This window comes from Galdieria sulphuraria (assembly GCF_000341285.1).
Source record: "Galdieria sulphuraria unplaced genomic scaffold scaf_40, whole genome shotgun sequence".
Classification (NCBI taxonomy): Eukaryota; Rhodophyta; class Bangiophyceae; order Galdieriales; family Galdieriaceae; genus Galdieria; species Galdieria sulphuraria.
Window position 1 is genome coordinate 106640 of NW_005178435.1, and position 19928 is coordinate 126567.

General features: G+C 37.7%; 13 protein-coding genes across 17 annotated transcripts; 5 read left to right on the plus strand and 8 right to left on the minus strand.

Moving 5' to 3' along the window:
• Nucleotide 1: 1 nt before the first annotated feature.
• Nucleotides 2-802, plus strand: Gasu_44260 (uncharacterized protein). Its single transcript, XM_005704552.1, has 3 exons — nucleotides 2-39; nucleotides 89-206; nucleotides 261-802. Exons 1-3 carry the CDS (start codon nucleotides 5-7, stop codon nucleotides 648-650), a joined length of 543 nt encoding a protein of 180 aa, XP_005704609.1. The 5' UTR covers nucleotides 2-4; the 3' UTR covers nucleotides 651-802.
• A 29-nt stretch (nucleotides 803-831) lies between these two features.
• Gasu_44270 (uncharacterized protein) lies at nucleotides 832-1662 on the plus strand. The gene is made up of 5 exons (XM_005704553.1): nucleotides 832-913; nucleotides 963-1031; nucleotides 1083-1229; nucleotides 1276-1403; nucleotides 1466-1662. Exons 1-5 carry the CDS (start codon nucleotides 878-880, stop codon nucleotides 1545-1547), a joined length of 462 nt encoding a protein of 153 aa, XP_005704610.1. The 5' UTR covers nucleotides 832-877; the 3' UTR covers nucleotides 1548-1662.
• A 4-nt stretch (nucleotides 1663-1666) lies between these two features.
• Nucleotides 1667-2441, minus strand: Gasu_44280 (thioredoxin f). Its single transcript, XM_005704554.1, has 3 exons — nucleotides 2267-2441; nucleotides 1890-2215; nucleotides 1667-1841 (listed from the first exon to the last, which is right to left on the minus strand). The coding sequence occupies exons 1-3, from the start codon at nucleotides 2406-2408 to the stop codon at nucleotides 1713-1715; spliced, it is 597 nt and encodes a 198-aa protein (XP_005704611.1). The 5' UTR covers nucleotides 2409-2441; the 3' UTR covers nucleotides 1667-1712.
• Nucleotides 2442-3033: 592 nt separating this feature from the next.
• On the minus strand, nucleotides 3034-7151 carry Gasu_44290 (SIT4 phosphatase-associated family protein). Its single transcript, XM_005704555.1, has 8 exons — nucleotides 6548-7151; nucleotides 6062-6389; nucleotides 5930-6007; nucleotides 5694-5876; nucleotides 4841-5626; nucleotides 4563-4784; nucleotides 4158-4505; nucleotides 3034-4106 (listed from the first exon to the last, which is right to left on the minus strand). Exons 2-8 carry the CDS (start codon nucleotides 6383-6385, stop codon nucleotides 3111-3113), a joined length of 2937 nt encoding a protein of 978 aa, XP_005704612.1. The 5' UTR covers nucleotides 6386-6389; nucleotides 6548-7151; the 3' UTR covers nucleotides 3034-3110.
• A 10-nt stretch (nucleotides 7152-7161) lies between these two features.
• Gasu_44300 (calcium-binding EF hand family protein) lies at nucleotides 7162-10342 on the plus strand. 2 transcript variants are annotated; one of them, XM_005704557.1, is made up of 10 exons: nucleotides 7162-7674; nucleotides 7725-7838; nucleotides 7892-7993; nucleotides 8045-8218; nucleotides 8277-8351; nucleotides 8402-8485; nucleotides 8541-8674; nucleotides 8725-8851; nucleotides 8899-9798; nucleotides 9843-10342. In XM_005704557.1, exons 1-10 carry the CDS (start codon nucleotides 7186-7188, stop codon nucleotides 10005-10007), a joined length of 2364 nt encoding a protein of 787 aa, XP_005704614.1. In that variant the 5' UTR covers nucleotides 7162-7185; the 3' UTR covers nucleotides 10008-10342. The 2 variants fall into 2 exon arrangements, with proteins under 2 accessions (XP_005704614.1, XP_005704613.1); XM_005704556.1 differs by having other exon boundaries at nucleotides 8541-8669; nucleotides 8720-8851.
• A 24-nt stretch (nucleotides 10343-10366) lies between these two features.
• Gasu_44310 (uncharacterized protein) lies at nucleotides 10367-11301 on the minus strand. The gene has a single exon (XM_005704558.1). It carries the CDS (start codon nucleotides 11250-11252, stop codon nucleotides 10677-10679), a length of 576 nt encoding a protein of 191 aa, XP_005704615.1. The 5' UTR covers nucleotides 11253-11301; the 3' UTR covers nucleotides 10367-10676.
• Nucleotides 11302-11307: 6 nt separating this feature from the next.
• Nucleotides 11308-12501, minus strand: Gasu_44320 (tRNA-splicing endonuclease subunit Sen54). 2 transcript variants are annotated; one of them, XM_005704559.1, is made up of 8 exons: nucleotides 12335-12501; nucleotides 12194-12268; nucleotides 12100-12139; nucleotides 11977-12042; nucleotides 11800-11906; nucleotides 11624-11753; nucleotides 11457-11573; nucleotides 11308-11405 (listed from the first exon to the last, which is right to left on the minus strand). In XM_005704559.1, the coding sequence occupies exons 1-8, from the start codon at nucleotides 12439-12441 to the stop codon at nucleotides 11337-11339; spliced, it is 711 nt and encodes a 236-aa protein (XP_005704616.1). In that variant the 5' UTR covers nucleotides 12442-12501; the 3' UTR covers nucleotides 11308-11336. The 2 variants fall into 2 exon arrangements, with proteins under 2 accessions (XP_005704616.1, XP_005704617.1); XM_005704560.1 differs by having other exon boundaries at nucleotides 12194-12289.
• Nucleotides 12502-12551: 50 nt separating this feature from the next.
• On the plus strand, nucleotides 12552-14292 carry Gasu_44330 (multidrug resistance protein, MOP family). Of its 2 annotated transcripts, XM_005704561.1 has the most exons (5): nucleotides 12552-13458; nucleotides 13511-13775; nucleotides 13827-14005; nucleotides 14067-14189; nucleotides 14242-14292. In XM_005704561.1, the coding sequence occupies exons 1-5, from the start codon at nucleotides 12624-12626 to the stop codon at nucleotides 14256-14258; spliced, it is 1419 nt and encodes a 472-aa protein (XP_005704618.1). In that variant the 5' UTR covers nucleotides 12552-12623; the 3' UTR covers nucleotides 14259-14292. The 2 variants fall into 2 exon arrangements, with proteins under 2 accessions (XP_005704618.1, XP_005704619.1); XM_005704562.1 differs by lacking the exon at nucleotides 14242-14292 and having other exon boundaries at nucleotides 13827-14072.
• Nucleotides 14293-14296: 4 nt separating this feature from the next.
• Nucleotides 14297-14591, minus strand: Gasu_44340 (uncharacterized protein). Its single transcript, XM_005704563.1, has 2 exons — nucleotides 14483-14591; nucleotides 14297-14425 (listed from the first exon to the last, which is right to left on the minus strand). Exons 1-2 carry the CDS (start codon nucleotides 14585-14587, stop codon nucleotides 14327-14329), a joined length of 204 nt encoding a protein of 67 aa, XP_005704620.1. The 5' UTR covers nucleotides 14588-14591; the 3' UTR covers nucleotides 14297-14326.
• Nucleotides 14592-14596: 5 nt separating this feature from the next.
• On the minus strand, nucleotides 14597-15851 carry Gasu_44350 (uncharacterized protein). The gene is made up of 5 exons (XM_005704564.1): nucleotides 15694-15851; nucleotides 15491-15648; nucleotides 15315-15442; nucleotides 15134-15258; nucleotides 14597-15076 (listed from the first exon to the last, which is right to left on the minus strand). The coding sequence occupies exons 1-5, from the start codon at nucleotides 15799-15801 to the stop codon at nucleotides 14951-14953; spliced, it is 645 nt and encodes a 214-aa protein (XP_005704621.1). The 5' UTR covers nucleotides 15802-15851; the 3' UTR covers nucleotides 14597-14950.
• A 100-nt stretch (nucleotides 15852-15951) lies between these two features.
• Gasu_44360 (ribosomal RNA large subunit methyltransferase E) lies at nucleotides 15952-17641 on the plus strand. Its single transcript, XM_005704565.1, has 7 exons — nucleotides 15952-16197; nucleotides 16251-16427; nucleotides 16474-16663; nucleotides 16717-16889; nucleotides 16937-16952; nucleotides 16984-17040; nucleotides 17090-17641. The coding sequence occupies exons 1-7, from the start codon at nucleotides 15997-15999 to the stop codon at nucleotides 17593-17595; spliced, it is 1320 nt and encodes a 439-aa protein (XP_005704622.1). The 5' UTR covers nucleotides 15952-15996; the 3' UTR covers nucleotides 17596-17641.
• Nucleotides 17642-17646: 5 nt separating this feature from the next.
• On the minus strand, nucleotides 17647-19251 carry Gasu_44370 (peroxisomal membrane MPV17/PMP22-like protein). 2 transcript variants are annotated; one of them, XM_005704566.1, is made up of 6 exons: nucleotides 18928-19251; nucleotides 18686-18879; nucleotides 18457-18628; nucleotides 17998-18395; nucleotides 17891-17947; nucleotides 17647-17838 (listed from the first exon to the last, which is right to left on the minus strand). In XM_005704566.1, the coding sequence occupies exons 1-6, from the start codon at nucleotides 19154-19156 to the stop codon at nucleotides 17800-17802; spliced, it is 1089 nt and encodes a 362-aa protein (XP_005704623.1). In that variant the 5' UTR covers nucleotides 19157-19251; the 3' UTR covers nucleotides 17647-17799. The 2 variants fall into 2 exon arrangements, with proteins under 2 accessions (XP_005704623.1, XP_005704624.1); XM_005704567.1 differs by having other exon boundaries at nucleotides 17647-17947.
• Nucleotides 19252-19256: 5 nt separating this feature from the next.
• Gasu_44380 (glyoxalase I family protein) lies at nucleotides 19257-19911 on the minus strand. The gene is made up of 2 exons (XM_005704568.1): nucleotides 19488-19911; nucleotides 19257-19438 (listed from the first exon to the last, which is right to left on the minus strand). Exons 1-2 carry the CDS (start codon nucleotides 19863-19865, stop codon nucleotides 19301-19303), a joined length of 516 nt encoding a protein of 171 aa, XP_005704625.1. The 5' UTR covers nucleotides 19866-19911; the 3' UTR covers nucleotides 19257-19300.
• Between the last annotated feature and the right edge of the window lie 17 nt (nucleotides 19912-19928).

Here is a 19928-nt window from a genome sequence, read left to right on the forward strand (position 1 = left end):
TTTCATGTCAGAGAGTCGTTTACTTGAAGATAACTTGGGGTGCAGTGTTATATTCTTGTGAAGTGAAATAGGTACTGACTCGTCTTAGTACTCCCGTAGTCCTACATGTTTATGACCTAATCCATCCAGACGAAGTAGAACGACTGCGGAAGGTTAACAACTACTTAATACTTTTCGGACTGGGTTTCTTTCATAGTGGTGTTGAAGTGAGTATTTTGAAGCTTTTACTGGAAAAAATATTAACTTGTTGCACTTGCTAGATATTTGGTAAAGAGTATAGCTTTGGTGCAAACAATAGTATGGAGACAGGAGTTTTCAGTGTCCCTCCAAAACAAACAGTTGGAGCTATATATCGTCAGAGCATTCTCATAGGTGAGACTTTGTACTCCGAACACGAAGTGGAGCACCTTATTCGTATTGTTGCAGCAGAATATCCTGGGAGTTCATATTCCTTGTTTTACAACAACTGTAATCACTTTAGTAATGACTTGTGTGAAAGGTTATGTGGAAAGTCAATTCCTAAGTGGATAAATAGACTTGCTTTTTTGGCAAGTTATATTCCCTGTATTAGGACACAAAATGAAGAGTATGATGAAGATATGGATACACCACTGATAACAAGACAAATTATTCCACCGACAGCGGTATAAACAAGGCTTAGGAGCTTAGATTGTGTTAGTTGATGTTGCTTATAAGAACCAGGATTAAGTAGAAACGACTTACAAGATACTATCTCTTAAATATTTAAAGTATTTCTTTTTCTTCTCTGTTTGTTTTAAAGGTATTACAAGTCGCATTGATTTCTTAATAACATGTTTCGAATGACATGTCTTTTTGTGTGGATATACTCAAACCCGCATTCCATTATTCTTTCTTTATGGGGCACTCGGACGGAAGTGCTCCACAGGGACTGGTAAGCAATCATTGCTATGACTAAGACTTTACAAATTTTGGTTTCATAGAGTTTAATCCCATTGCTTGTATATAGACAAAACTGTCTGGTTTCTGGCTTATCAGGCTTTGCGTCTGGAGTGAGTAGTTTGCAATGGCTAGTAGTATTCCATCAACTTACTGAATACAAGGCGGTGATAGGAGCTGCGCTTGGCGGTCTTTCTGGAGGCTTAGATGCTTATCGAATGGGCTTTCGTGGTCAGCCGCTTTTGCAAACTATCGTTTCTGTAGCCGGCAATAAGGCCCTCCCGTTTGGAGCTTGGATGGGGGTTTTTTCGGTATGATAGATTATTAATAGCTAATTGACGAAGTTGACAAGTTTAGTTCTCTCGTTGTGTACTTTATGGTGCTGGAATTAGGAATAATTTGGTGAATGCTGCTTCGGCAGGTTTCCTTGCGGGTTGTGCAGCAACTGCCACGCAGATACCTCCAAATTTATGGAGAAATAGTTTGTAATATAAGCAAAACAGGCTGATTTCCCGTGTACTTACAATTTGTGTGTATATATTTTTAGGCATTTGATGGGAAATAACGGTATCATGTCTGGTGCTTTCGCTGCTTTTATTCCTTTAGTGTTTCAGGCAGTTCGGTTTTGATAACATTCGGAAGAGTTGAAGAGCTGAACAAAGAAAACGTTTAAAGTCTTTCAGTAACTGACATAAAACGCTAGGCTCTTTCTTTTAGTTGGGTTCCCTCGAGAATATTTTTATTTTCGAATAGAAAATATCAAAACGCATAACAACCCACACTTCCTGCAACAACTACATATAGCTCTTTATACCATCTTCCAAAGCATCAATTCTTGCCCCAGCAACTTCATAAATACTCTTCTTCCCTTTTATAAATTTGAAAGTTGGAACAGCTCGAATACCGAAAGATTTCATTATTTTCTAAAAGTCTATTGGTGAATAGATAGTCCTTCGTATCTCTGTACTTACGTTGGTTTCCCCGCTCTTATCCCCAACAACCTTCAAAAATAACACTTGTTGATATTTTTCGCTGAGTTCCTCGAATTTGGGAGCGACCACTTTACAGGGCCCACACCAAGTAGTAGAAAAATCTACGATGGTAAGCTTGGATCCTGCCTTTTCTAGTTCTTGATCTAGTTGATCTTGAGAGTCTATCTCCGTCACAGTCGCTTTTACTTTTAGAGGAGAGTTGACTCTATATTGTCTTGACTGTAAATAGATCTTGATATGCCTCGTGGAAACTCTACTGCGAAAAAGTTTATGCGATACGTTAGATTGTGACGCCAAGTTCACTCCTGACAAACGTGGTCCTCGTTAGAAGCAAACTTTTGCAGGGTTCAACTTACCACGATGTGAACAACGAGAACAAAAAGGAGTGGAGGTTGTACTTGTAAACAATTGAGAAACCACCACACCGTGAACCTTTTGTACTGTATGGCTAAGCGGTTGAGCTACGAAACACTCGATGACTTTATTTTGGGAGCTCATATTAAATCCCACAACAAACAATCAAATCTTTGGGAAAAAGGAATGGAAAGGGAACTAAACTACTTGAAAGTTATCTCTCTCTCTCTTTCTTTTTCTTTCCTTATCGAGATAGAGTTCATTTATTACCCCTTTCAATTATGTCAACTATATAAAAATCTTAAAAGTGAGAATGGTGTCTTCACTCCCTTCTCAGCAGTTCTGATATTGAATCAGCTGTTACATACTACAAACAGTCAAACTACTGCCTCTCTGTTCTTTCAAGTTCTACAAGTTGCTCTTAAGACTCCCCTCTCCGTTACAGCTTCTTTACTATTAGAATAGAACTAACTTTAAATTTTGTGGATAGCAAGCTTTGTCTCAACTTGGAAGGTGATTATCATCATGTATTACTTGAGTCGTAAGTGACAAGCTCATTGCTGGCTGTACTTGTGAATATATATATATATATATGCAACTCAAAAGAAGAGGAAGTGGGAATAAGTTTTATACCAGAATATCGACAAACCAGTTCACTAACAATCATTTCCATTGTGTTGCTTCAAATTGGGTTATAAAGCAACGTATATTCTCTTTGAGACCTTCTGTGGAGAGCAATCGAAAATGAGACTTTAGAGTCAAATAGCTAATTCTCCTCGACATATTTATTGTTTATAACAAGGAGATGCATTGATATCTCAAAACATACCTTGAAAAGATCCATATTTAGTTTGTCTTTCTTGAACTGCTGTTTTGATTATGATTTCTATAGAAGGAATTCTGCATAAAGTTTCTAACCAATGTAGAAAACACATCATTGTGATCTTTCTGCCACGCTGGTTCTTTGTATTGTGCAGTTTTTACTTCATCTGTTTCCTTCTTACGCCGATATAGTTTTGAAGCATTAGAAACGATAGAACTTTTTCCTTGAGGAAGCATAGCTTTGGTAGTAAGGTCTTGATTCAGCAATTGAGGAATTCGACTTTCTGATGTTCTTATCGGTTGGTTCAGCTTGGCATTGTCCTTTTCGTCAGTTTCGTCGTTATTCTTTTCGTCTTGAGGTTTCTTTTTGTCCTGAGATGATGTCGTTTCATGAGATGATCCGATTGGAATCGTTGTTTCTTGTTTCTTGTTAGAATGAGCCGAACTATGAATCGTTCCAATCGCATGTCCTTGGCTGTCCCTTAAAATGACACTCGGTTGTTGCATAGCAGACTGACTACCATTTGATAACTGATGATTGGACAAAAATGTCCTCCTTTTCACAAAGTTTTTCGAGTTGTCAGCCCGAACTTTGGAAGATGTATTATGTTTTGTTGAGATTAACTTGTTGTCTCTCTCCGCTGTACTTTCCTTGACTTCCTCTTCATCATGAACCGCCCAGAGAAAACTATCATCCTCAAAAATATCCTTTTCTGTGTTTTCTTTTGGTTCAGACAGTTTTTCGTAAGATTCTCTGTGAGGTTTGTTGTTCCTCTCCAACGAAAGTTTTCTGTTGGATACGGGTACGATATCTGAAGCATTCATCGCCAACATTTGTGCAAAACGACTAGATAAAGAACTTTCTGGTGAATGAGATGACCCAAGTGACTTGGTTACTATCTTTTTAGATATACTGCCAATATTCAAAGCTTCATCTTCATTGCCATTTTCTACTTGACTCATTTGTATCTTTTCATCATCATTATCTTCGTCGTCTTGATTGTCCTCTTCTGTCGGACTCTAAACAAAAACTCAATCATTCCATACCACTATGCTTGGCAACCATCTTACCTCGTCATCTTCATACAAATATTCCGAAAACATATGAATGGTGGCAACATCAGAGGAAATGATTCCACCCATGATTTGGTCAAAGTCCACTCCAAGCGTATCGACTTGAAGCTTGTTGGACTTCCTCTCCTCATTTGAGTAAATGGGATGACTTCCTCCTATTTCCGTGGCTTGGATTTCATTTTCTATTTGCAAATCATGGTCACGAATTCTCTCGAAACTAGAAAGAACGTCATCGTCGATAATTTCGAACAATTCATTCTCGTATTCTTCTAACATCGTGGCTAAAGTATTGCCTAGAGGAATGAGATGACCCATGTAACTTTTCCTTATATGATGTTGTTGTTCCTAAAGCCAATAGAAGGTGTCATTTGACGCCCATTCAAAACAAGTAGTAGTACTGACCGAAATAAAATTCAACTCCCAAGCATCAATAAACCAAGAAAAGAGGCGACATTCTAAAATCCACAATTTCTGACAAATGCTGAGCTCGGCATCCGTCTTCTGGAGTGTAAAAGACAATAGTGCAGCCACTTGATGTTGCAAAATGTTGCACATATCGCATTCCACAAATAAGGTCAATAGAAGCTGCGGAACTTGAAAATTGAAAATTTCTATGATCGTATCCTACATTCAAGACATATATGCCATGGAAAAGAGCGATGGAAAAACGATAAGCTCACCTTACTACAAGTCACTAAACAAATTAAAAAAAACTCGGCAATTTTCAATCGTAGGCCTCCCAAACGAGGTTTCTGTTTCAATTTGTTCTTCTCTTGGTCATTATTCATCGAAAGAAGACTTGCAAGTTGACCAAATTTGGGAACAATCTCTGCCTCAATTTCGAAGACAAGTCTCTCGGTGTCTTTGGAACATTCCCATATTCCTTGTTGAACAAACTGAAGCAAGATTGCGGTAGAATAGCGATCATCAGCATTCCATCTATCATTCTTTGAACCTAGTACTAGACTTCCAAGTATCTCATAAATGATAGTTAAAGCATTCATCAGTACAGGAGAGTACCAGCTATCATTCAGACACTCTAAGTTGTTATTTGCCTCTGCCAATCCATAGCTTAATAATGATCCTAACAGCGAAATTTCGCAAAGAATGTCAAGTTCAGGAGGAATTGCGATATATTCACGATAGGGAATGGTTCTTAAAGCTAGACCAAGGAATACAAAAGCAGCATTATGGATAGTTTCCTGTCTTTGAGTCTCAGTCAAATGGGATAGAGAGTTAGGAAGAAATTTTTCTGCAAGATGATGTAAAAGAAAATAATCATTCACATAGCAACAATGAATAGTCATTTCCTGAGCACTTTCTGTGGAAGAATCACATCCTTCTGTAAATGGGAGAGGTGGAAGGTGTAGCTGCAATAAAAAGTTGGCCAGTGGATAGAAATGAATTTTCTCTAGCAAAGAGTCTAATATCCAGGAGTTTCTCTGAACGTAGTCTAAAATAGTTTCCTAATGAAAGATAATAGAGGAGAAAATTAAAGGATACATTTGACTATATAAATAATAAATTATATACCTCATAGATTTGACAAAATGTTGACGCAATTTTTGCAAAAATGTTTACTGCAGCAGGTTCAAGATCCTTGTCAGGTTTTCTCAAAAAGTTGAAAAACAAACTCAGCGTATCGTCATTAAGAGCGCCAGAACTAGCCAGAGAAAGACATTCCATAGATAATATTTCGGAAATCACAAACGGAAACTATTTCAAGTTGAAACATTATCAAGTATTACAGGGACTTGGAAATCACTTACCTTGTACTTGAACTTGTTTGAATCGACCTCCATACCTGCGGGAAACTCAACAGTTTCTATTACCAAACATATTAACACCTATAGAGCAACTTGATCAAAAGCATATAGGACGCTATTGCATACTCAACTTACTTGTACTGTAGAAGGTGTCGAGAGAAAAGTGACGAGAGTCTCATTTTCTGCTTTTATTTCTGAAATTAAGCCGTCATAATCGAGCAAGTCAACTATTTTTTCAAAGGAACTTTGGAATTCCTTCCTCGACAGAATCTTATTCGTTGTATCAGTATTCAAATGGTTAAAGTCGTTTTTCTTCCTCCATTTGCCTTTTCCTTTGTTTCTTTTGTTTTTTGATTTCTTTGTTACTCCTTGGTTACTTGTTGTATCCTGACTGTCTAAACTTGATGCACTATCATTAGATACTTCAGAAGTATAAGAATTAGAGTCCATAGAAGACATGATTCTTGTTCCAATACGATACAAAAAGCATGGACAGCTAAATGACGAGACAGCGAATTTCTTTGGAGGGAAGATGCTCAACACCAATTGCTGTCTATGAACAATTTCTATGGTTCAGCGAGCTCGTTGGAATGTCCCTGTTTGAGGTGAATAGGTCCCTACTCTATATAGTATGAACGGTTAAACCGTTGGTTTGAAGTGACCGTTTCACAAATATCGAGGACAACTCGAATCTTTGAACAACAAAAGAAGATATTTTGGAAATAGACGTTTGCTTTCCAGAATATTTATTTTTGACTTGGCTCAAAAATTTGAACATTTCCACAAGACAAAGTCTTTCCGCAATGTTAGTCGAGTCCTTATCTTTGAGTAAACTTCACACGTCACTTGCTTCTTTTCTATATTTGGTTATATGCAAAGGTCCATAGTTGGCTTTATTCCATACTTTGAATGCGATAGGAGCCTTAATGAAGTTTTCTCAGGTCATATAACTCACAACGAACAAATTTCAACTTCACACAAGTCTCAAGCACCACCCTTGTCTCAACTTTTTACTCAAAAGTGACGCGAGTTTATTTGTTTCCACAATCATTTCTGGAGGCTCAAAAACAATTAGTTTTATACACTTTGAAAACTTCTACTTGTTTCTTTGACTTTTTGCTGGTCAATGTATCTTCGTAACCCTATCGAAGAAAATCCTTCGCAGTCAGTCAACTTGTCCGTCGAAGATTTGTAATTATATTCGATGACGAATTGTGCCATTCAGCAACATGCAGAGTTGTTCCGGGTTGACTAGAAGAATGAATAAACGCGCTCACCAACTGAAACCAGTAGACTTTTTGGTCTTGTTGGGTAGAAAATCCTTACGTGAGAAAACAGTTTCTGTCAGCACCGGGGACTCTGTTTCAAAAATATTACGATACAAGAACCCTTTTCCTTCTGAAGGGCGGCTGTTGGATCCACTTGTAAATGGCTCCCGGCTACAACGCGCGGAATATTCTATAGAACAAAGTCGAAAAGCCTATTATTACGAAACTGTCTTTGGGAACTCTTTAAGGTTTGACAAAGGTCTACTGGAGATTTTGAAAATCGAAAAACAAGCAAGACTGGATTCTGTCAATTTGAAAAAGCTTTCGCAAAACAGAGTTCTTGTTGGTGTCGTGAATCAGAAAAGACTTCTTTCTCGTTATCACATTGGAGAAAAACGAACAGTTTCCTGCTTTACTTCTAACAAAAAGAGAACCTTTGTCTCGTATCCACGAGGCCAGTCTTGGTTTCAAAAACTTAAAGTTTGTCTAGACTTGCTTCGACTCGATTTTTGTTGAGTTTTTTTCTGTAGGAAAGTCTACAACGATTGGCCACTTCAGTTGTGAACTACATTCGAAAGTTACCTAAACTGCTATGGAATGTAACTAAACAAGGTTTGACGTTTTTAGCCAAAAACTTATGGGCAGTAAGTATTTATTGCTTAAGAAGAGAACTTAAAGTTTGAGCGTAGCTTCTAAGGCTGTCAAGAATCCAAAGCTTGTCGTTGAGTGGTACAAGACGGCACGAGAGTGGACCGTCGATTTTGTTAAACACTTTTGGACAGGTTGCAAGTTATTGGCGGTTAGTATCTCGCTTTTGATTTTTGTTTCCGATATAATGAAATAAAAATAGGCAGACGTGAGAGTGAGTTATGGGATTTTGAAGAGAGCAACTCAAGGAAAGCCCTTGAGTCGACGTGAACGGAACTTATTGGTAGGAACAGGAGCGGATCTGGCCAGGTTGATCCCCTTTTCATTCTTTGTTATCGTTCCTTTTATGGAATTTGCCCTACCTTTTGCTTTAAAAGTATGATGGGTTCCTATTTATTGATATTTTAGTTCGTTCTAAAGTTGATTTGTTGTAGCTATTTCCCAATATGATTCCTAGCCAATTTCAAGACAGAATGAAAAAGGAAGAAGAACTAAAGAAACAACTCAAGGTAAATATCTTTGGATAGTGAAAAGATTCAATCATAACTGCTGTGGATAGCTTCGCCTAGAGATGGCAAGATATCTGCAAGATGTTGTGGAAGAGAAAGCAAAAAAGATAAAGTCTTCTTCAGAGAAGGATTCTGTGAGTATTTTTGTAGTTTGGATATTAGAAACAGAAAGCTGATATATTTTGACAGGAAATAAGAAACGAAGCAGAAGAATTGACTCGATTTCTTCAACAAATACGTTCCGGAAAGAGTGTGGAAAGACATGCAGTATTACACTTTTCTCGCTTATTTTCAGACGAAATCACTTTAGAAGGCTTAGTGCGGTAAGTTTTCTTTGAAATGGATAATTGAACATGCTCAACTTCGAGAATAGGCCTCAGCTTGTGGCCATGTGCCGTTATATGGGCATTAGTCCTCAAGGAAGTGATAATTTTCTTCGTTATCGACTGCGTGCTCGTTTGAATAGTATTAAGAATGATGACATGCAGATCATGTGGGAAGTAAGTGTGTTATAGAGTGTTTGGAGACTTTTGACTTGTTTTGACAGGGTGGAGTTTCTTCCTTGACTGACGAAGAAGTTGTCAAAGCTTGTCGTGACCGTGGCATTCGTACAGCTGGAGTTTCTATGCGGCAGTTAAGACAACAACTTGAGGATTGGCTGGAGCTATCTCAGAATAAGGAAGTACCATCCTCGTTAATGATTCTTTCCCGTGCATTCTTTTATACAGAAGTTCCAGAAGAAGCATTGAAAGAGACCCTTTCTAGTATGCCTGACAATGTGCTGGATGACATTCGTTATACTGTTTCTAGTAGTAGTGAGAAGCATGAGATGACTAGTGAAGAACGTTTGGCGGAAGTTCGTCGTCAAGAGAGATTACTACAGATGGAAAGAGAAAGGGAAGCTCGAATGGATACCGAGAAGAAGAAAAAGGTTACCACCAGTATATCGGAAGCAGCTGCTGCTGTTGCTGCTGCCAAAGAGGAAGCACGAAAGGCTGCAGAGTCTGCCAAGGCTGTTGCAAATCGCGCTTCTCAAGTATTTCAAGTTGTGGAAGATGTAACAGAGCATGTGGCAAGCACTGAAACATCCAAAGCATCGTCAAGTGCTGCATCGTCGAGTCCACAAACTGCCCAAGAACATGAACTTGAACATAAAGAGTCACTTTTAGCATCGTTGGCTAGGTCGTTCGAAGATTTGATTCATGCTTCAGCTGTGGAAGATGAAAGACTTGAATTGGAGCAAATCAAAGCGGAATTGAGAGAAGCCGAGTCGAAACTAAGCAGTGCTTTGGATGACAAGTCTAAGGAGTTATCTTCTCCCGAGGTGAAGCGTCTAAAAACATTTATTGCTAAACTGGAGAAGCAGTTGGAAAGTGCAGATGAGAAGCTTGGAATCAAATTGAAACTATTGGATTTAGACAATGATGGTGTAATGGATATTTCAGAGGTTTGTCAACGATTGTAAAGAGTTACGTTGCTCATTCTGTTTAGGTAAAAGAAGCCTGCAGACATTTGGCCACGAATTTTCCAGAAGATATTGTAGAAGAAGCAATAGCTCGTTTGGATAAAGACGAAGATGGGAAAATCAATAGGGACGATATAAAAAGGTTGGTTAGAGAAACCACGCATGTCGGTGCCGAGTCTGTCGCCTCATAATACTTGATTTTTTGGATAACAATACCTTTTTTGTTATATTTGACTGTAGAGCTATATGTAGTTGATAGTATATCGATATCATATCTTTTGCCTATCCTCAGAAATACGATGGCAATGAAAGTACATATATGCAAATATATATATATATAGATATACAGATATAGATATGAGTAATATTCGTATTTGGCTTTTTTGGAAATGAACGCGCAATTCTTTTCTCCAATTTGAGAAACAGAATGGAGCCAAGTGACGAGGCATTGTTGTTAGTTTGTTCATGCTATAACTGCTCAGTTCTTTTCAACGTCATAACCCATTCTCACGAGTCTCATTATGAGAATATTTTCTCAAATAGATTGGATAGATTATACTGACATGACATTTCTAGTACAATACTTCATGGTTTTCCACATTCTTGTGAAAAGATGCTCATTGACACACAACCAACCAAGCATCAAGTCGTCGTTTCATACTATTCACGAATAAACTTGTTACACTTTATTTACATATCAATAAGTATACCACAATAAAAATGATAATTTGCTATTGCACGATGCAAAAGGAACACGTACTATCTAAAAACAGCTAATGACTCCAACAAATAAAAAACTACATCATTATTTGCAAACATAAAAATACGTATCTATCAACAATATCTATACAAACCATACTTTATCCTTGTCCTTTTCTGCTCTTCCAACTATTCTTCAAAGTTCTCAGTGTCTCCTGTACATATTCCCACTCCTTCTCCATGTGCCTGTATATCTTTCTTCCAAATCTCTCCGTTTTTTCTACATACCTGCCATCTAGCATAGTCGTCAATATCCTTCTACTATTGTTCCAATAGCTTTTCCAAAAGTCTATCAAAGGCAAACCATCGTTCATAGGTTCATAACTACCCCAACGTTGCTGATAACTCGAAAGGCTTTTGTGCTCCGTTTCTCTCTGCTTGTTTGGCTCCTTTTGCCTCTTTTCCTGTTTGCTATTATCTTCTTCTTGTTTTCTAAGTTCAACTGGCTCATTCACAATAGTTCCAAAGTTATCATAATGCTTCAACGTGACTCTCCTCTTTTTGTTATTTTGGTCTGCGGGGTGATTCTTTTGCCACCTTAGAAGAAAGCTCTGTTGCTCACACTTAATATAATCTCTCAGCTGTGAAGAGCATTTGACTTGTTGTTCTACACATTCTGAGAAAGCTTTTAACAGCGTTCCACAGTCCTTGGAGTTGTTAGGTACTGCAGTGGACATGAAAGAATCGCAATCTCCCAAAAGAGAGAAACAAAATGATTTTCAGAATGGTTTTAAATGTTATCGCGTGTTTATAATATACAACTATATTTCTTCAACCTTACTCCATAAAGAGCCGTCAGAACAATCAAAAAAAGTAACAGCGGAACGTTCCTAGGAAGCTTTCTACAATCTCATACAGAACAAACCATACAAACTATTTACCACTGTAGCCAGCCGAACACCGATCGGAGATAAACGCCTACAAACCATTTGGACCTGCTCCCATATCAAAGGACGATCCAAAAAGGAACAAACAATACAATAAAAGTATGGGTTTCTCTATTCTGTTCATCGGTCAACCCATTCAACGCTAAAACAATATCACTCACCACGATCCTTCGTTTCCAAGTACCTGGTTTCCAGACATCAAAATTAACAGAATAGGGAAGTTGCAATTCATTTCGATACGATTTTCGAACGATAAACCCTAGTCTCCTAAGATGTGCATACACCAGAAAACTGGGAAAGTTAGAAGACGCAATTACTCTTCCAAAGCAACACCAACGCATTCCAATCGACTCCGGCTTCTACAGCCAATTGATATGCTAATTGCACAGAAGCTGTTGTTTCACCGACTTGTAATTGAAGTATTCCTATATCCACCAAGAACAACTGATATACCATAATTGATTTATCAGTGATAGACTGATCATCACTCTCATTCTTGCTAGAATCATCTTACCACTTCCAAAGGATCCAAATATTGTTTGGAAGACTCAAAATAACCCAACGTCTGAAATATTTTCCCCTAGAGTTCACTCACAAGCTTAATCATAGTGGACGAATACATAATCTGAATAGGCACCTTGGGAACTTTTACCATCGCCTCAAGTCTCTCTGCATCCCTAAATAATTATAATAGTTGGATGCTATACAAGAGGTAGACTATTACGACATACCAAGTGGCCACGGCCAAGTTTCTTCTTTGTACACGTTTTTCTGAAAATAAAGTGGAAAACAGCTTTCGACGTCGTCTACATATCCATAGGTAAATACTTACATATATCATTTCAATCTTTTTATCCATAACACATACTTACTTTTCAATCTTTTTCCTTTGCTTGGTATCTATATTTCCAGGTTTCAACAGTTGCTCCTTTTTCCCTCTCTTTGGAAGTATTCCTCTATGACCACCCGCTCTCGTCATCAATTCCTTCTGAATAACAACATCGTTTCCATTGTTGTCACTCAGACAACTTAATCATTCAACTTGGATATCCATATATTTATATATATATATATATATATATATATATATTGTTATTAGTAGAATTTCCAATCGTGTTGTAATACAACGACACGACTTTTGGATTGTGTGGATGGATTGGTATGATGTTTCTTCCACTTGGTGATGCGTTTCAAGGAAAGAAGAAAAGTGTATGGAGTCCTCTTATTGATCGACCAAAACATCCAATCCACAACTCGGGCACATATCGTCCTATTACGCGAAGTATCCTTATGTGTAGGCTTCCATCTGAGAACAAAGAAAGCCGTAATGTCAGCCAACCATCAAAAGTATATGTGGAAGCACAAAGCAACACTAACGGAACTTTTAAGCCTTTCTTAAATGGTCACCAATATGATTCCATCATTTGGTCTGTGGCTGTTCCTTCTTATGCTTCTATGCTGTTAGACCCGCTATCAGCTCTCGTAGATACAATGTACGTAGGTAGATTGGGTAGCATTCCTTTGGGAGGTGTAGGTTTGAGTAATACTATTTTCGGCTATTTTACATTTTTGTTCTTTTTTCTCGTCATTACTACGACTTCTTCTGTAGCCGCTGCAGCTGCGGGAAATGACAAGACTGAAATATCCAAAGTTATATGTCACTCTATTTGGATAGCTTTGGCATTCGGAACCCTTGTTTCCATATTGATTATCGTATATGCTCCTAGTATTCTTTATAAAGTAGGAGCAGCTCCTGCAATGATTCCTTCAGCTGCCTCTTATTTAAGAGTAAGGGCAACTGCTGCGCCTATCATTTTGATATTTTATGTATTGTCTGGAGCTTTTAGAGGATTGCAAGATTTGAAAAAATCAGTATATGCTTCTGTTATCTCCAACTTGGTTAACCTTTGCTTGGATCCCATTTTTATGTTCTCTATGCAACTGGGAGTAACTGGAGCTGCATTGGCTACTGCAGTATCTCAAGCAGCTTCTACAAGTAAGAATACATTGATTGTAGACCATTGAAATATTCTTTGATATCATTTTAGTTGTCTTATTTTATTTTCTTGTCCAACAAGGCCACTTAAAACTTTCACATTTCTTTCCACTTCCCAGTCGACATGAAATATTGACCGTCTTGCGACCAGGATTATCCATCTCCATGAGAAGTATATTTGATCGATCATCTTTTGCACTTGCCACTTCCAAAGGAGCAAGTTTGGGTATTCATGAAGCAGCTTCTGTGGAAATTGTAAAACAAATATGGGTAGTAGTGGGTACTAGTTGGTGGCCATTAGGTGTTGCTGCACAAAGGTAAGTTATGAAGTTATAATCCTTTGAATAAACGTGTAGATAAAGGGATAGTCTGATTGCCAACTATTGGGTGGCTCGTGATGGAAAACAACATATGAGAATACTGTCTTATAGAATATTACAATGGGGTTTACGAATTAGTATTATAATAGCATTATGCGTTGCTTTATCTTGTCACTTTCTACCTCGTCTATTTACAAATGATCCTCGAGTCTTGCATATATCTCCTAGTAAGTGTAGTCTTTCCATATTGTTGTTATAGAAATATGCTTAACAGGCAATGCTTTATAGAATTGTTATTGATTGCTGCCTTCTTTATGCCATTTTCAGCCATTTCTAATATTCTCGATGGTATTCTATCTGCTTGGAGAGATTATGATTATACTGCCAAAGCTATTATGGTTGCTAGTATAGGTTGTGTCTCTTCATTGTTTATTTTACTTCACATTTGGCGAACTATATATAGTGTTTGGTTCTCCATAGGTGTTTTGGTGGTGGGACGTTGTTTGTTGTTATTTTATCGATATCATACTTTGGGAAAAGAATAGTCACTAGTCTTTATGTTGTGTGATATATCGATATCCTAAAGTGGGATGGGTCTCCTCTCCAACACAACTCTCTTGTTTCTTCTTCTTCTCTCCCATCAACTCCTGTATATGGTATTCTTCAAATAACTTTTTGTCACTATCTCAAGGTGCACGACTTACCTCGTACAAGTCGTCATCTAGTATTTGTGCAAGACTTGGAACAAACAACAGAAATACAATACCTACAAAAACCAACCAGAAAATGGGACTTTTCAACCAATTCATTATTGATGGTGGTTGAGGAGCTCCAACTTGTTGTACTGCACCAACCAAAATATTCCTAGTGACTTCGAAAGAGTCATCAAGCACAATGGAACGATTCCAAGTTAGCAACTCCTTGTACACAAGTTCACAGCCTGTTGCTTGTAGTACAACAACTTGGGTTGAAAAAGGGATGTCCACTGCAGTGGAAAAACTTGACTTATCTGACACTGGAAGTAGAGTACAACGTGCATCATAACACAGAGTTACAAACTTTATCAAGGAACAAGGAGGTGATAGTTGGCCAACCAATATGATCCACTTTCCCACTACTTTTGAACAAAATAATAACAAAATGATCCATATTCCTTCTTTGCCAATACTCATTTAACCCGCAAGTTTACGTTCTCTATTCATCACACTCTCATCCAATCGAATCATAAAAATAGTTACGGTGAAAGCAAGTCGACTCTTCTCTTCTCGATGAATATAATGTGCAGATACGGAAGCAGTCTAGATATTTTTCCACTCAGTAAATAACACTCTATATATCCAAGTATGACTTCTTACAAATCCTGCACTATCGAGAGCACCTCTTATAATTCCTGCCATGAACGCTGCACAGTTCAATTGACCAAAGTCTTTGGGAACACTTATATAACGATTCACCAAAGGTTCTTCTTCTTCTATATAATCTATTCACAAAAAGTTTCCAACAATGTGGCAGTAGTAAGTTACTGTGTCCACTTACACTCGTCTTCTCGATCAGTTACTTTCTTTAAATAGTCTGCAGACTTTTTAAACAAAAACTTCCAAAGTTGAACTCGTATAAATCCAAGAATACTAACGAGTCGTATTTCTCTGCGATTCAACTTTTCTCTAAAAGCGCCCATAAGTTGTTATGAAAACACTATTCACCTTTCTCACCGGAAACATAAAAGTTCAAGAGCTCGTTGTCCCACTCGATAGCCTAGTTGATTGAGTTTCTCTTCTAATTCTGATACTTGTTGGACTCTTGTTTGTAAATATTGCACTGCTTCTGCGAAGAGAAACGAAAACGTGGACAAATATAGTTCCTCTCTACTCTATGTCCATTAGCTTTCAATACTTGAGTTGCAAGTACAACTTACTCGTGTAAGTGGACGATCCAATATATTCCATTTGGCTATTTCACTATTACTCACAGTTGTATGAGTAGGTTTTGTGGCACTTGGTTGGGTAAAACGTCGAAGTTCCATCTTCAACCACAACAAGCAATGATATTCATGATTCTATGCAAACTTGTTTATTCCATAGAGATAATGAGATACTCTTTTATCAACAACAAGAAGAGAGAGAAAACAAAGTGATGAATATGGATAAGATATATCAACATTTCACACATATAGTAGGGTTTTCTTTTGTATATTCTTTTGATGTCGTCGTACTTTGGAATGATGGGGTGGAAACCTTTCCATTCTACAACTCCTTTTCTATGGAACCGAATAAAACTATTCTGTACTGCTTCTTCAAGTCGTTGGAAGATACAACGTCGCAAGGACTTGTATGCTCAAGCAGCTTACAACGAAGGTCTTCGAAGTCGTGCAGCTTATAAACTTTTGGAGATGATGGAACAGTTTCATTTCATTCAACAGGTAGTTGTGGTTGAAAGTTCCATCATTCAGGTTTCTACTATTCGCTTTTATAGACATCAGTAGTTGTGGATTTAGGTGCTGCACCTGGCGGTTGGTCCCTGGTTGCCAAACAATATTTAGAACTTTGTTCCAAAGTACCTTGGAAAGTTCCTTTAGATGAACTTGCCAGTGTTCCGCAAGTTAATGTTATGCGTTCAACAGGAAGACTAGTCCGTCGAACTCGTGGAAGGGTAAATGAACTGGAACCTTGTGTTGGTGGATTCTCATCTTGTTTAGTTGATATCGGTGGATATTTCAGATATGGAACCCATTGCAGGTGCCACTTTTATTCAAGGTGACTTTTGTGAACAAGAGACACAACAGCGTATTACCAAAGTATTGTATGGTGATGAAGTCGATGTTGTCTTGAGTGATATGTGTCCCAATACTAGTGGAGTGAAAGAACTGGATCATGAACGTATTATAGGTTAGTACATATCGTTGAAAGATGGATTATTCCTCCCTCATATGTAATTGTAGAATTGGCTTTTTCAGCATCTCATTTTGCTATTCATCATTTATGTAATGGAGGTACATTTTTATGCAAAATATTTCAAGGTGCTCAAGAAAAACGTTTGAATACCTTTTTGGAGGAACATTTCGTCCAAGTAAAACGTATAAGACCAAAAGCTTCCAAGAGTGAATCTTCCGAGGTAGTTCATATACTTGATATTCTTTCTTGGATATGAAATATGTGTAGTGTTATATATTGGCAAGTGGATTTGTGCCAATTCATTTGAGTCCTAGTCCATGATGATTCGGCGATGATGATGATGTCCGAGGCACAAGAAGAAAGAGAGAAAGGTAAGTTTGGAAGATGGAGTCATAAATGGAAATATGTATGTGTCGCTAGTTTATAGGCAATGTATAGACACTTTGTTTTCACGTTGGACTGCCTTGCGTTTGGCTTTAGAACATTGGAATAGACCAACGGATGAAGGTCAAGCACTTTTGGAAACTCTTCAACAAGCCATTATACAGGCAGCTCAAGATAACGAATTGAATACAGAGTTCTTGGAAACTTTATTTGAAGAGGCCTTTGATATTCTTCAGGTGGATGTAGAGGACGATAGCATAGAACAAGTTTCCTGTTTGTTGTTTGATTTAGGGAAAGACTGTTTACAAGGAAATATGGAAATAGTGAATACTTTTTTGATTCAGAGACCACTTCATACTGGAGCAACTTTTTCTAGTGGTTTGGATAGTTCAGTTTCAGAGATTGTTAGGAACCACCAAACCTCAACGACGATGTGTATTGGTGCCTCAGAGGAAAGTATGTCCACGGAGCTTACAACGAGTGCTTTCATGACCGACGAGGACGGATTCCAAAGGGTACAACGAAGACATCGAAAGCGATAAAATATACGACAAGGTAAGTTGGGATAAGAAACGGGAGGTGCTATATATGATGAAGTTATGGAGCTCCCTCTACCGAAAATCATAACGAGTGAGGAATTCCAACATATCCGGAATCATATGTGTTTTTCTGAATTTATAGACAACTCTCCTAGTGTCCCTTGTTTATTCCCAATATATAACTATTCTTGTAGGTAATATATTCCTTCATTTCCAATTCTCAGCAGCTCTTTGCAAGATGTAGTCCTGAAGAAGAATACCTTGTTACAGCCACTAGAAATATCCATAGACAACTTACGGATAGTAAACTTATTTCTTCATCGTTGAGTTTGTTCGCATAACCAGGCATAGCGCCCTATAAGTAGTTTTCTTAAGTCATCTAAAAAAAGAATATTTCTATCATACCTTTCCTTGTTTGGTCAAGTCACTGATGGACTCCTTGTTCAAGTATCCATTCTTTTCAAGTGCCTTTGGAAACAGCGTTTTATTCCTAGCATAAAATATTATATTCCCACCGTTATTATGACAAGCTGCACAGTTTTGTTCAAATAGAGTATTGGCTTGATTGAAAGCTGTGATGGATAAAGGTTCCTGAATAGAAAGACTGGAACAAGTTATCACTGAAAAACAACAATCACGCAACGACGAAGTATTCACGAGTGACCGTTTATACTTCCACGAATAAAGACAAGTCTTTTTAGCAATCCATCGTTTATGCACGATTACCACAAAACAAAGTGAACATTCTCCTCTTTGTTGACTCATCATCATCATACGTTGACAAATGCTTGTGCCACATTCTTCTTACTTAGGCTCTCGTTTCCATTTGTTCCAATTCATTCAACTTGTCTTTCGTAGATATACTAGTATGGTTAGGTGATTTGGTTATATATGAAAAGTACATATTCCAGCCAATGTTCACTGCATTGATATAAGCTACTCTTAAATCCACAGGAATAAAACGTAAATTAAGAAACTGAGCAGGATACCAAAATACCCAAGTTTTCCAAATAATAGAACTACTACAAGTCTTTGCCTAGAAAACACAGCCTATATGAAAATAGTAGATAGGTATATAGACTCTCTTGGTTACCCTTTGGATCCCCACACGTAGAGGATTTCCAGAAGCTACAGCATCATAAATAAAAAACAAAATGGTATATACAGGAGTCATAAAGCCTTGGTCTATGACAACAGAACACAATGCTCTCCAATGAGAAGAAGATGGTTGAAACAACTCTATAAAGGAGTGCCAGAAATGCAATAAAGGGGCACCCACACAAGCTCCTATTCAAACAAGTGAGTTACTATGACAAAGTTCTCAATAAAGCATACCCCATAACGCAAATCGGAATATCCTCTTCCCATTCAGTTTTCTCTCAGTAATACATTGTGCGAACAAGTCACTTGTAGAGAAAAGGAAAAGACTGGTGATTGCTTTGGTGAGAACAGGTTTCGTTTTCAGCAAGTGCAAATAGGTAATAGATAAACGTTTACAGCCTGTTTGAATGAAAAGAGTAACTTTTTCAGTTTTGAATAAGAAAGTACAGTAGAGAATAACCATAAGACAAAACAATAGAAACAACGTTCTATAAATGAGAAGAATTGGCATTCTCCTTCAACAACAGTTGCTTTTGGTCCAAAGTGAATTTTATAAACTGCTCCCATAAAACATCATCAACTTATATAACCCACAATAATAACAATATCAACAGTTTCTTTCCATAAATTCTAAAGCATTGCCATCGCAATCTCTACAAAAGATAGCTTTACGACCACTCATACTATACGTAAAAGGATGTCCCATTTGTTCCAATCTCTCTACAAGAGCACTCAAATTCTCAACCTAACGTCTTCAATGACTCAGTCCAACAATACAATAAAAGAATACTTACTTCAAGAGCAATATGTCGATCCCGACCTCCATGAACTGGTCTTCCAGTTTTGGGATCTACACTGGGCAACTCCATCAAATGTATTTGTTGTTGCGGTCCCACTCGAATAAAAGCACCTTTGTAAGGTAAATTGGGCCTCTCCATAGAAGCATCTTCCATTCCAAGAACTATTGTATAAAAGTTCAAGGCTCTTTCCGTGTTCTCCACTAATATACCTGCGTGTTGTATACCAACAAAACCAATCTGTCTCCTCTCAGCACTAGTGCAACATCGAAAACAACGACTTGCTGTTTTATGTACTCGTATTTTATTCTTATGAAATAGGCTATGGTGTTGAAAGGGTTTGAAACTCTTCACGAGTACTACAAAGCCAATCATTTCGTTTTCTTCCCTTCACAAAAATTCTCCTTTTGCCATCCTTAGAAAAAGTGAGTTTTGTTG